The following is a 13592-nucleotide window of genomic DNA, read 5'->3' on the forward strand; positions in this document are numbered from 1 at the left end:
GAGCCATTTCCTTACACAAGCCCCCCCACCCCCCAGTCCACAGGCCAGGAGACTCAGCCAAAGCTGGGAGAGTCTTCCTAGTCTGTCAGGCGAGGAAGAGTAAAGGAAATAGGCTGGTTTGTTGCAGGGCCTACTCTGCCTTACATCCTACTGTTCAGGTCATTCCCTCTGGGGAACTGACCCACTTCCACAGTGATAGGACCTAATCTGAACTGCCTCTTGTCTGTGCTTTGAATGTCTTCACCCATTCTCTCTATTTTGGGGCTAGAGGTATCCACCTCTGCTAATCTTACCTTAGCCAGGGTCACTCCTAGTTTACCCAAAGAGGTTACCCAGAGCTGGAGTAACCCCACCATGACCAACAGGGTTAGGGGGCCTAACTTGCTATTTGGCATGGGGTCGGACCACCATGCCAAGGATAGTACAGCCATAAAGGCTAACACCCAGCAGAGGCCACTGACAGCCGTCAGTGCCCGGAACCACACCTTTAGCTCTTCACCTACAAGGGAAGGGGCTAAGTTACAGGTTTCTTTGGGTTCAGGGTGCCTGTCTGCTGTATTAAAGTGGGGGGTTACCACATCTTGTAGTAAACACCCTTCTTGCACTCTTTCTTCTGTTAGCTGAGGAGCCACCCACTCAGGCTTAACAGTTGCCTGACTAGCCAGGACTTCTTGTGGGTCAGGTTGGACTTTACCAGTGCCATTTTTGGAGTTCTCCCCTACTGGAGCAGAATCTCCTTGGCTTGCTGAAACCTTGGCTAAAAGTTGTCCACCCTTCCTACACTGTTTTCTTTTCTTTTTCTTCTGGGGCCTACTTGCAGTTACTGCAGAGGCAGCACCTCCAGAATCCTTGGGAGAGGACTGGCACTGGACCAGTTCCTCTCTTGGGCTCTGACTAACCTCTGGGTAGTCATTTCCAAGGAGACAATCAAGGGGGAGGTCTGTACTTACTACCACCCTTCTCCAGCTAAAAATCCCACCCACTTCTATGGGCACAAAAGCCACAGGCCTATCAGTGACCCTGTCTGGGCTAACTCTTACTCTGGCAGTCTCACCTGGGATGTACCGGTTTCAGAACACCAGCCTGTCATGCACAATAGTGTGACTGGCACAAGTGTCTCTCAGGGCAGTGGCTGGGATTCAATTCACCAGTAGGTGGTGGAAGTGTCTACTTCCCTCTGGAATCTCCAACTCACCTGTTGGGCCCTTTTTCCAGTTGAAGGCTATGAAGACCTCCTCATCTGAGGAGTCATCCCCAATGGCTACACTGGTCACCCCTGGGATTTTGCTAGGGGGTTTGTTCTTGGGACAAGAAGTGTCCTTGGTGTGGTGCCCTGTCTGTCTACAGTTTTGGCACCATGCCTTAGTGGCATCCCAGTTCTTACCCTGGTACCCACCTTTGTTTTGGGTTGTGTCTTGCGGCCCACCTACCTCGTCTGGTTTTTGGGGGCCTACAGAGGACTCTTTTTCTTTGTTTCTAGTGTCACCCACCTTCTCCTGGGGAGGCTTTGTAACCCCTTTTTTTTGGTCACCCCCAGTGGAAGTTTTGGTTACCCTAGTCTTGACCCAGTGGTCTGCCTTCTTTCCCAATTCTTGGGGAGAAATTGGACCTAGGTCTACCAGATACTGATGCAACTTTTCATTGAAGCAGTTACTTAAAATGTGTTCTTTCATAAACAAATTATAAAGCCCAACATAGTCATGCACTTCATTTCCAGTTACCCAACCATCCAGTGTTTTCACTGAGTAGTCCACAAAATCAACCCAGGTCTGGCTCGAGGATTTTTGAGCCCCCCTGAATCTAATTCTATACTCCTCAGTGGAGAATCCAAAGCCCTCAATCAGGGTACCCTTCATGAGGTCATAGGATTCTGCATCTTTTCCAGAGAGTGTGAGGAGTCTATCCCTACACTTTCCAGTGAACATTTCCCAAAGGAGAGCACCCCAGTGAGATCTGTTTACTTTTCTGGTTGCACAAGCCCTCTCAAAAGCTGTGAACCATTTGGTGATGTCATCACCATCTTCAAATTTAGTTACAATCCCTTTTGGGATTTTCAACATGTCAGGAGAATCTCTGACCCTATTTATGTTGCTGCCACCATGGATGGACCAAAACCCATCTCTTGTCTTTCCCTTTCTATGGCTAGGAGCTGTCTCTCTAAAGCCAATCTTTTGACCATCCTGGCTAACAGTAGGTCATCTTCTCTGAGGCTATCCTCAGTGATTCCAGAGGTGCTGGACTCTCCTGTGAGAGAAGCAGCATCTCTGACTAACACATTTGGAGTCAGGGTTTGAGGGACCCTGTTCTCCCTAACTAGGACTGGAGGGGGGAAATTCTCCTCCACATCACTAGCTTCCCCCTCTGTGAGGGCATCATCAGAGGGGTTGTTTTTAGCAAACTCTGCCAAGAGCTCCTGGAGCTGTTCTTTGGTAGAGTTTGATCCAGTTTTTATTTTTTTGATTCTGCAGAGAGTCCTTAACTCTGACATCCTAAGACGCAGGTAAGGTGTGAGGTTGAGCTCCACCACTGTCTCTTCTGCAGTAGACATTATGGGGGTCATTCTGACCCCGGCGGTCATGGACCGCCGGGGCCGGGGTCGGCGGTAGCACCGCCAACAGGCTGGCGGTGCTCCGCCGGGCATTCTGACCGCGGCGATACAGCCGCGGCCAGAAACGGAAAGTCGGCGGTGTACCGCGACTTTCCGCTGCCCATGGGAATCCGCCATGGCGGCGCAGCTTGCTGCGCCGCCATGGGGATTCCGACCCCCTCACCGCCATCCTGTTCCTGGCGGTTCCGCCCGCCAGGAACAGGATGGCGGTGAGGGGTGTCGTGGGGCCCCTGGGGGCCCCTGCAGTGCCCATGCCAATGGCATGGGCACTGCAGGGGCCCCCGTAAGAGGGCCCCACTTTGTATTTCAGTGTCTGCTTTGCAGACACTGAAATACGCGACGGGTGCCACTGCACCCGTCGCACATCCTCCACTCCGCCGGCTCCATTCGGAGCCGGCATCCTCATGGAGGGGTGTTTCCCACTGGGCTGGCGGGCGGCCTTTTGACGGTCGCCCGCCAGCCCAGTGGGAAACCCAGAATACCCGCGGCGGTCTTTTGACCGCGCAGCGGTATTCTGGCGGTTCCCTCCAGGCGGGCGGCTCCCGCCGCCCGCCGGGGTCAGAATGACCCCCTATGTTTCTAAAAGTTGGAATACTTTTTAAGAATCTAAAACTATCTCTAGAACTTAATTCAAACTTTTACAAAACTTTTAAACTCTAAAAGAAATGCTAACAGGGACTAACACAAGGCTCTAGCAGGACTTTTAAAAATTTAGAAAAATAGCTCAAATTTAAAAAATCAGTTTCTAATGACAATATTTGGAATTTAGTCGTGTGATCAGGTATTGGCTGAGTAGTCCAGCAAATGCAAAGTCTTGTACCCCACCGCTGATCCACCAATGTAGGAAGTTGGCTCTGTATGCACTATTTCAAAGTAAGGAATAGTATGCACAGAGTCCAAGGGTTCCCCTTAGAGGTAAGATAGTGGCAAAAAGAGATAATACTAATGCTCTATTTTGTGGTAGTGTGGTCGAGCAGTAGGCTTATCAAAGGAGTAGTGTTAAGCATTTGTTGTACTTACACAGGCAATAAATGAGGAACACACACTCAGAGACAATTCCAGGCCAATAGGTTTTTGTATAGAAAAATATATTTTCTTAGTTTATTTTAAGAACCACAGGTTCAAGATTTACATGTAATACTTTAAATGAAAGGTATTGCAGGTAGGTACTTTAGGAACTTTGAATTAGCAAAATAGCATATACAGTTTTCACATAAATGACATATAGCTATTTTAAAACTAGACACAGTGCAATTTTCAACAGTTCCTGGGGGGAGTAAGATTTTGTTAGTTTTTGCAGGTAAGTAAATCACCTACGGGGTTCAAGTTTGGGTCCAAGGTAGCCCACCGTTGGGGGTTCAGAGCAACCCCAAAGTTACCACACCAGCAGCTCAGGGCCGGTCAAGTGCAGAGGTCAAAATGATGCCCACAACGCATAGGCTTCAATGGAGAAGGGGGTGCCCCGGTTCCAGTCTGCCAGCAGGTAAGTACCTGCTTCTTCGGAGGACAGACCAGGGGGGTTTTGTAGGGCACCGGGGGGGACACAAGTCCACACAGAAAGTACACCCTCAGCGGCACGGGGGCGGCCGGGTGCAGTGGGCAAACAAGCGTCGGGTTTGTATAGAAAGCAATGGGAGACCAAGGGGTCTCTTCAGCGATGCAGGCAAGGGGGGGGCTCCTCGGGGTAGCCACCACCTGGGCAAGGGAGAGGGCCTCCTGGGGGTCACTCCTGCACTGGAGTTCGGATCCTTCAGGTCCTGGGGGCTGCGGGTGCAGAGTCTTTACCAGGCGTCGGGATCTGAGGAGCAGGCAGTCGCGGTCAGGGGGAGCCTCGGGATTCCCTCTGCAGGCGTCGCTGTGGGGGCAACTCTGGCTACTCACGGTCTCGCAGTCGCCGGGGAGTCCTCCCTGAAGTGATTGTTCTCCACAAGTCGAGCCAGGGGCGTCGGGTGCAGAGTGTCAAGTCTCACGCTTCCGGCGGGAAACGCAAGTTGTTTCAAAGTTGCTTCTTTGTAGCAAAGTCGCAGTCTTGGGTGAACAGAGCCGCTGTCCTCTGGAGTTCTTGGTCCTTCTAGAGCAGGGCAGTCCTCTGAGGATTCAGAGGTCGCTGGTCCCTGGGGAAAGCGTCGCTGGAGCAGTGTCTTTAGAAGTGGGGAGACATGCCGGTAGAGCTGGGGCCAAAGCAGTTGGTATCTCCGTCTTCTCTGCAGGGTTTTTCAACTTAGCAGTCCTCTTCTTCTTAGGTTGCAGGAATCTGCGTTCCTAGGTTCTGGGGAGCCCCTAAATACTGAATTTAGGGGTGTGTTTAGGTCTGGGGGGTTAGTAGCCAATGGCTACTAGCCCTGAGGGTGGCTACACCCTCTTTGTGCCTCCTCCCTGAGGGGAGGGGGGCACATCCCTAATCCTATTGGGGTAATCCTCCATCTGCAAGATGGAGGATTTCTAAAAGTCAGAGTCACCTCAGCTCAGGACACCTTAGGGGCTGTCTTGACTGGCCAGTGACTCCTCCTTGTTTTTCTCATTATCTCTCCTGGACTTGCCGCCAAAAGTGGGGGCTGTGTCCAGGGGGCGGGCATCTCAACTAGCTGGAGTGCCCTGGGGCATTGTAACACGAAGCCTGAGCCTTTGAGGCTCACTGCTAGGTGTTACAGTTCCTGCAGGGGGGAGGTGTGAAGAAACCTCCAACCAGAGCAGGCTTTTGTTTTTGTCCTCAGAGAGCACAAAGGCCCTCACCACATGGGGTCATAAACTCATCTCTCAGCAGCAGGCTGGCACAGACCAGTCAGTCCTGCACTGAACAATTGGGTAAAATACAGGGGGCATCTCTAAGATGCCCTCTGTGTGCATTTTTTAATAAATCCAACACTGGCATCAGTGTGGGTTTATTATTCTGAGAAGTTTGATACTTAACTTCCCAGTATTCAGTGTAGCCATTATGGAGCTGTGGAGTTCGTTTTTGACAGACTCCCAGACCATATACTCTTATGGCTACCCTGCACTTACAATGTCTAAGGTTTTGCTTAGACGCTGTAGGGGCATAGTGCTCATGCACCTATGCCCTCACCTGTGGTATAGTGCACCCTGCCTTAGGGCTGTAAGGCCTGTTAGAGGGGTGACTTACCTATGCCATAGGCAGTGTGAGGTTGGCATGGCACCCTGAGGGGAGTGCCATGTGGACTTAGTCATTTTCTCCCCACCAGCACACACAAGCTGGCAAGCAGTGTGTCTGTGCTGAGTGAGGGGTCCCTAGGGTGGCATAAGATATGCTGTAGCCCTTAGAAACCTTCCCTGGCATCAGGACCCTCTGTACCAGGGGTACCAGTTACAAGGGACTTACCTGGGTGCCAGGGTTGTGCCAATTGTGGAAACAATGGTACATTTTAGGTGAAAGAACACTGGTGCTGGGGCCTGGTTAGCAGGGTCCCAGCACACTTCTCAGTCAAGTCAGCATCAGTATCAGGCAAAAAGTGGGGGGTAACTGCAACAGGGAGCCATTTCCTTACACCTGGTAACCAGAAATCGAATGCAACTCAATGCCAGTACACTGACATTCCATACTCTGCCTTGTTTAGCCTCACATTAGTGATCAATACCAGATGAAAGAGTAAATTCTCTGAACATCTGACATCGAGCTGCAGGCCATGGCTTGCCCATGGCAGTTTGTTTAGCATACTTCAGCAATGGTAAAATCAATCCACTCAAAGAGGATTGAATTTAGATACCAGAGTGCCATTGGCCTCCACCAGTGAATCAGGCAGATGTTAGGTCTCATCTTTCTAGGTCTTGATATCTGTGGCTGTTAGGGTGATACTGTCTTAAATGGTTTCACGTAGCTCTGCTGGAGCACAATCTAGCCATCAAATGCGTATAAACACAATAAACGCAACCTGGCTAAATCCAGGAACATGATGGTTTAAATTATAGTCTAAATCGGTGAATATGATTCTGACTCTGGAGAGGGATACAGGCACTAAACAACTTGGGAAATTTGTGTGAATGGTAGCCAGTCTAGAAGTCTGCTAGGATGAAAGTATTTAGTGTTGAGTCACTGTAATACTTCTCAAAGAAGCCATTCAAGGCCCCTTGTTTACTTGAAACACAGAGCATCCTGTGTGTTGATTAGGGGTTAGCCAAGACCCTTTGTTATACCAAAAATAACATCTTAAACAATGCATACAGATGTGTACAGACATGACAGGACTTTCAGTCCTCTCTCTTCAGCCATTAGATTGTTGTAGAGTCATACATTGATTCTACTACACTGCATACAGTTGAAGTAAAGGGTCAGTCCACTACAGTGATTAGTTTCCTTCTGTGGGAGGGACAACATTCTGTCCTTTCTCAATGCCATCATCCACAATGAAAATAGCCCTATTCAGTGCCAAGAACTAGCAGGTCAATGACGTAGGAAGCGGTCACTTTATGTGGTATATCAGAATAAGATATACAGTGCAAAGATAAGCGGGGTTCCCTTACTAGTGAATATGGGCTTACCGTAGTAACTCCAAGGTGCCCTTTTAGGGGGTAGTGTAGTCGAGCAGCCATAGGCTGATCGGAGAGGGGTGTTAGACATTTACCATACGAACACAGTCAATAAATGAGACTCACAACTCAATAAGGAAATCAACTCCATTTTACAAAAATAACAAGTATCTTTATATATCTTTAGGCAGGAGAATCAGTATGATCATGTAAGTACGTTTTGTAAGAGAAATACTTTCAGGTTTCAAAAGTCGACAGTGCATTTTTCAGAGGCTGCAATGTTATCCTATGGAGGAGAAACAAATATTTCATATAGATATAATACAGCGGCTAGGCCCAGGGCAGCACCAGCAGATCACCTTGGGCGGCTGGGTGCAGAGGTGCTTTTCAGTGTCCAATGTCATCCTATAGGTAAAAAATATGTACAGCATTCGGGCACTTCACAGCGACTTATGGGGACCAATCTCCTGGACTTAAGCTAAGTATAGGACAAAGTCCAAGGCAGCATCAACAGGTCACATTCAGCGGCAATGGAGCAGCCAGGTGCAGAGGTGCTTTACAGCGTCGGGTGCCCAATGTTAATCATTGGGGATTGGTCCGGTTAAAAAGAGCCTGCAAGTTTAGACTTGGAGGACAGTTGGGCTGAACCAACAAGTGGTCTTAGCTCACACGATTCTCAGGGAAGTGGGGGACACCTAGATTCTCTTCTCTACGGGCCAGGGAGGATGGGTGCAGGTGTCTTGAGGTGTCTGGTTTTCGTCACCGCGAGCACTCGCGCTCAAGGGATCCTGCCAATGAAGGCTGCAGGTGACGGCGGTGACTCCACAGTGAGCAAGTCCAAGGTGGGCTTTGTCTCTGGAGAGCTGGGGGACCACGCTGGCACCCTTGGCCCACTTCAGCTCGGTTTAGTTAGCACAGGTGCAGTGGTACTTTCCAGTGTTGGGTTTTGGTGGCCCGAAGTCCTCTTAGGTCTCTTTGGGTGGCTACAGGATGCAGAGAAGCAGCTCTGTTGCTCTATAGGAGTTCCTGGCTATTTGTTGAAAGCAGGCAGTCCTCCCAGGCTTTTGGAGGCACACCAGCTTATATGATGAGATGAGTTTGACGCAGTTCGGAGGGAACAGCAGACAGGCCAGCAGGGCTGGTGCAAAGTCAGTTGCTTCTTCCCCAGTCTTTGCTTTTGCAGCTCTTAAGTGTCCTTCTTCTTCATAGGTCAGCAGGAATCTGATTTCCTGGTGCTAGGCCGTCCCTTAAATACAGAATTTAGGGGTGTTAGGAGAGTGTAGGGGTAGCTGCCAATGGGCTACTTACCTACTGGGTCACTATGCCCCCTATATGACTACTTCCTGGGTGAAGTGAGCATAACCCTGTCCCAGAGTTCACAGTTCTGCCATCACCAAGATGGCAGACTTTCAAAAGTTGTGTCCACATCAGGCAGCTCACCTTAGGGGTGGGAATGACTTGAGAGGTGGGCACACCTCTCTGACTACTAATTTTCCACCTGCCTAGGTGCCAAATGGGCCCTCCTTTGAGGGAAGCCAGATATACATATTAAGGGTGGTGGGCTTCTTTGAAGCACCCTGCCTTGGAATGCAGGTTCACAGGTCATCCTGTCAGGAGGGGTGTGCTTACACCCCTGCCAGAGCAGGCTTTGTCTTTGTCTGCCCAAGACAAAGGGTCTCACCCCTGAGGTCAGAAACATGTCTGGTGATGGCAGGCAATTTAGGACTAGTCAGCCAGGACACAGTTAAGGGGTAGGTTTCTCAGGAGGCACCCCGTAGGTGCCCTGTGGGTGCAGTTGTTAGTAAATATATCACTGGCATCAGTGAGGGTTTATTAATACGAGATGTTTGATATCAAACATCCCTATTTTCAGTGAAGCCATCATGTTCCTGGGGAAATGGTATTGACCAGTGTCCAGCACATGTGCTTAACGTGGCTTCTCTGTCCACTCACTGAGTTTGGGAATAGACAAAAACATAACAGGGCCATATGTGCTCTTGCAGATAAGTCCTTACATGTAATAAAATGCACCCTGCCTTAGGGCTCTAAGGCCTGCTTTAGGGGTGACTTACATATATTGCATTGAGTGTTTGGGAGACGTGGCACACAGGCTGGGTGCCATCTCGTGTTTTCACTTTTAGTTGCAGCAAGACACATAGCCTGCAATGGCAGTCTGCATGTCCTAGGTGAGTGGTCCCTGAGGGTGGCACAGTACATGCTGCAACCCTTGGGGACCCTCTTTGGTACCCATGTCCAGTCACTGCTACCAGACTCTTGTTGACTCTTGTAGTGCACTCCATCCCGCTGGACACTGCAGGCTGCATTCATCTCTTTATAGGCTTTAAAATCATTGAAAGATGTCTCCAGACATGCCAACTCTGAGTGACGTTTTTAACCAGAACCATTCAAAGGAAACCAGCAGATACTTATTAGCTTCCTCAAGTCCTTGTTTACTCTTATTTTGAAACTCCCTTCATTGTTCTGAAGTAACGGAATAGGCTAAAGCTCAGGCAGGAAGGGTCCACAGTGTTCTGTTTAGACCTTTGCAAAGTACCTGATGCTCTGAATTTGAGAATGTTGGACACTCATTTCTGGGCTAGGTCAGACAGATCCTCCATCATTTGATGTTTGGATCTACCATGTTGAAGCAAACGTGAACCCGGATGTGGAAACAATTCCACAGAGTGACTTTGTGAAGCTATGCTGCCCTGCCCTTGTTCATTTTCATGGATAAGCCCAGGGAATTTTCCCCCCATTTAGTTTATTTTCATGTGTGGCCACTGGAGGTTCTCCCATTTTGAGACATTAGAGCGGGGATTATGTTGAGGGGACAACCAAAGGGCACCTTCCTTTGTTTGAATGACTAGTGCCCTCTCAGCCAGGGTTATGGGAGACTGACAGTGGTGTCAGCATAATCTATAGTCAGGGTCACATCTCTTTTTTACTTGTACTGCTTTTGAGGGACTGCCTATTGGGTCCCTCATGTAAAGTTGTTTAGTCTCCTGTAACTGGAGTATTTCTGCATGACGTCTGGACGTGCTTGAAGGTTGCCTTGTCAAATCTGTTGGGTATGTCACTCTGACTTGTATGTCTGGTTGGGTTGGACTCCATGTTTGTGCTACACAAAATGGTGGTCTTGTTTGTGTTGAGCTGCTAGTATCCCATTGGCGCTTGCAAGAGTAAATTATATCTCCCTCCTTGAAACCAGCTGTCTATGATCATTGGGGAAGTAGCCCACTAGAGTCCCTTCGACTTCAGTTCCTTGGCCATAGTGGCACCAATTGGAGTGAATTGTGGCCCCAGAGTACTAATGATAAATTACATTAATTGCTTCCGTTAATGTCCAAAAACCTCTGCATGTCTGACAAGGCTCCCCAGCAGGTAATTTCCCTTTCCTCTGGCTTTTCATAATTAGAGGCATGCCTGAACTCTTGACATGGTTCAGATTTCTGGGATTTTTTTGAGAGGAAAGGTAATTCCTTATTAATTAAGAGCTGTAAAAAAAATTAAAAGTTGTCAATTGGCCAGTTAGCAACAAGAAGGGGTTCACAAAAGCATCATGCCCCACCTCAGTAGCTGTTGACAAACTCTCTGTCTCAACCCATAATGTCTTAGGGACAAAGAGGTGGGTCTAATCAAGAGTGGACTTGTAAGGAAGGCCTCACTAAAGGTCTCGAATCCGACTAATGTTGTTAGAACTCTTGACCTGATGTATCATTGTGCAGGTTGCAAGTAGGTGGTGTACATTTTGCACCAAATTATTGCAACTTGTCCAGCATTTGTGTGATGCGACTGATGTACTATCAGTCGCTTTGCAAGTGTATATTCGTAGAGGATAGTAAAACCTCCAGCCTTCTAATTATTAAAGAAGCACATCACATCACATCACTTCACAAATGACTGCAAATTCAGGGATGGAGGTGTGCAAGGGAAAACAGATCTGTGGTTGTTCGTTCACAAGTCAACATTTTTTAAAGGGATAGGTGCTGCTTTTAATAAAACATCTTGACATGTTGGGAAGACTTCTGGCATGAAGATGGAGCATGCAGTCTATACTTTCTCTAATGCCGTCTGACACCATTTTTAAAAGGGAAGCTGTTCCATCGTTTTCTTCTCTTTCATTATTCATTTTCTTTTTTCTCCTTTCCCTCCTGTCCACATTCCCCCATGTCTTCTCTTCTTTCTTTCTCTAGTCCAACTCTTCTGCTTCCTTTTAGTATAGCCATATTATTTTCACTTCACTCTGCCTACTTCACTCTGTCTTTTGTTTCCTTCCCCAGGAGTGCTGACCGGTTACAGTTCCACCCTCTGGATTGGGCTGAATGATTTTGACATTAATGGTGGTTGGCAGTGGTCTGACAATTCTCCCCTAAAGTACCTCAACTGGGAAAGTGGTAAGCTAAAGACCGACTCTTATGCACACAAAGTATCTAGATCCTTAGAAATCAGCTAGATGGGAAGTGGGGTAGTGGAGGGCGGGGGGGAGGGGGGGAGGCGGAGTAGGGGCTCAAATCCATTCAAGCCCCCACTTAATCAAATGAAATTGAAAAACTCCCACACTGCTAAACTGGGACGAGACCAATAAAAAGTTCAGTGCTCAGGCTTTCTCTTGCAAAAAGCTGCATACATTAAGCATTCCAATGCCTTTTGATACCATCCACCCACTCTTGTGTGTCTAAAGCAGAACTAAAGAAAATTAATTGTAGAGAGGAGAAGAATAAAAACCTCAGCAATGTGAGGTTAACCACATACGCAATGAAAAGTCTCCAACTTCAACCTTGGCCCTGAGAATGGTATGAGGTAAATGCAAAGGTGTTGAGGCTTCTACAAACCAGTCCATTGAGCAATATCTTGGTGTTCCGACAGCAGTGACAAGAGAAAAATAATTTGAATCTGTTACAGCTGCTTAGTTTACAGGGCTGAAGACCTTGGAATAGGCAAACATCTAATATATATATTCCAGCAATATCTCCACACAAAGAAAAGCGCCGTACCAGATTCACGTTGAAATGAGGTGCTTTTATTTCCTTAATCAAATCACGGAGGCAACAGGAGCAGTTATTCCTTTATTCCTTTTCAAAAGCAAGTGCTCTCTATATAGTATATATATATTTTAAATTGTTGACATTTACTTTCTTTTCTCTTGTAGAAATGGAAAAAACATATACAATTAATGCATTTTACTGGGGTACAATGTGGTACAGTCGTACATAAATTGTGCTTCCTTATTAGTTGCATTATGAGACAGAGATTCAAAAAGTAGAATTGAATTCCAGACATGTGAGCCATTTGTACATGCACAACATAAGGTGAAACAACAAATACAATAATCGAGGTGTCAAGGAACAGTGCAGTCTTATAATTGTACATCGTAATCCTGAAGATACATATCATTTTATGAAGTTTTTATGAACTTTGAACCCTCATTTTGTTGCTAGAAATGCATCCTATGGTTATCGTCAAACTCCATCAATGGATTTTCCCTGCTGGCCTCCTTTCCCAACCAATGCCTACCCTCTAACAACATTCTAAATTGCTGCTTCCACTAATAATAAACTATTATAACCACTACCCCGTGGTTTAGTTAAAATGTAGTTGCTAAACACACCAGAGGTTGTTTTTGTATCATTATTTGATATTTCTAAGTGCAGTTACTAAACCTTTCAAATTTCTTCAACATACAATGTACCAGATGTACGTAGAATCAAGTTTGCGATTACCAAACAGCTACATTTTGCGATTGCCTATTTGGTAATCGCAAGGGTACTTTACACTTTCTACTGGGTCGCAAATAGACCTACCTCATTATTATTCATGAGGTCGTTTTTGCTTTGCGACCCATTGGGAATTGCAAAAATCACAGGGATCGTAGCCTGCTGGTGTCAGCAGACCACCATGTCTGTGATTGCTTTAATGCACTTAATTTTCCTTAAAGGGATAACAGGATGCGTTTCGAAAACAAAACAATTCTTTACATTTTTTTAAGAGTAAGCAGCAGTCCGTGGGACCACTGCCTTCTCTTAAAAATATTTTTACAACCATTCTCAAAGGAAAAGGGGTTCTTTGGGAACCCCTTTCCATTTGCGAATGGGTTATCACCAACATGAAGTTGGTGGTAAAATGCAAATGTTTTGCGACTGCATTTTGGTCATGAAACATTCCCACCTACCACTGCGATTCGGTATTAGGAAGGGATGTCCTAAACACGCCCCTTCCTAGTTCTAACTCACAAACCCAATTTCCGATCAGGTAATAGGTCACCAAATCTCAGACTGGGCCTTTGTGCTTTGAAAAATACCATGTTTCATTGGCAAATGGCCTGCAAAGCTTTGCAAATCTGGCCCAAAATTATTTTGTCAAAATATGGTAGTACAGATGGGCCTGCTCAAGTTTGTTTATTAGTATTATTATTTAACTTTATGCGTTGAACCAAACAAATGTGTATATTTTAGTTTGTTGAGAAGTCACAATTAGCACACTGATGTCCACCATTAATTAGTGG

General features: G+C 47.0%; 1 protein-coding gene across 2 annotated transcripts in view; it reads left to right on the forward strand.

Annotated features, from left to right (window-relative positions):
• Positions 1-13592, forward strand: part of MRC2 (mannose receptor C-type 2) — a 761492-nt gene that overhangs the window by 126493 nt on the left and 621407 nt on the right. For both annotated transcript variants that reach the window (XM_069237988.1, XM_069237989.1), the window contains exon 5: positions 11371-11484. In XM_069237988.1, coding sequence (XP_069094089.1) covers positions 11371-11484 — 114 coding nt within the window. The remainder of the gene's footprint in view (positions 1-11370; positions 11485-13592) is intronic.

The sequence above is a fragment of the Pleurodeles waltl genome, chromosome 6, assembly GCF_031143425.1.
Source record: "Pleurodeles waltl isolate 20211129_DDA chromosome 6, aPleWal1.hap1.20221129, whole genome shotgun sequence".
NCBI lineage: Eukaryota > Metazoa > Chordata > Amphibia > Caudata > Salamandridae > Pleurodeles > Pleurodeles waltl.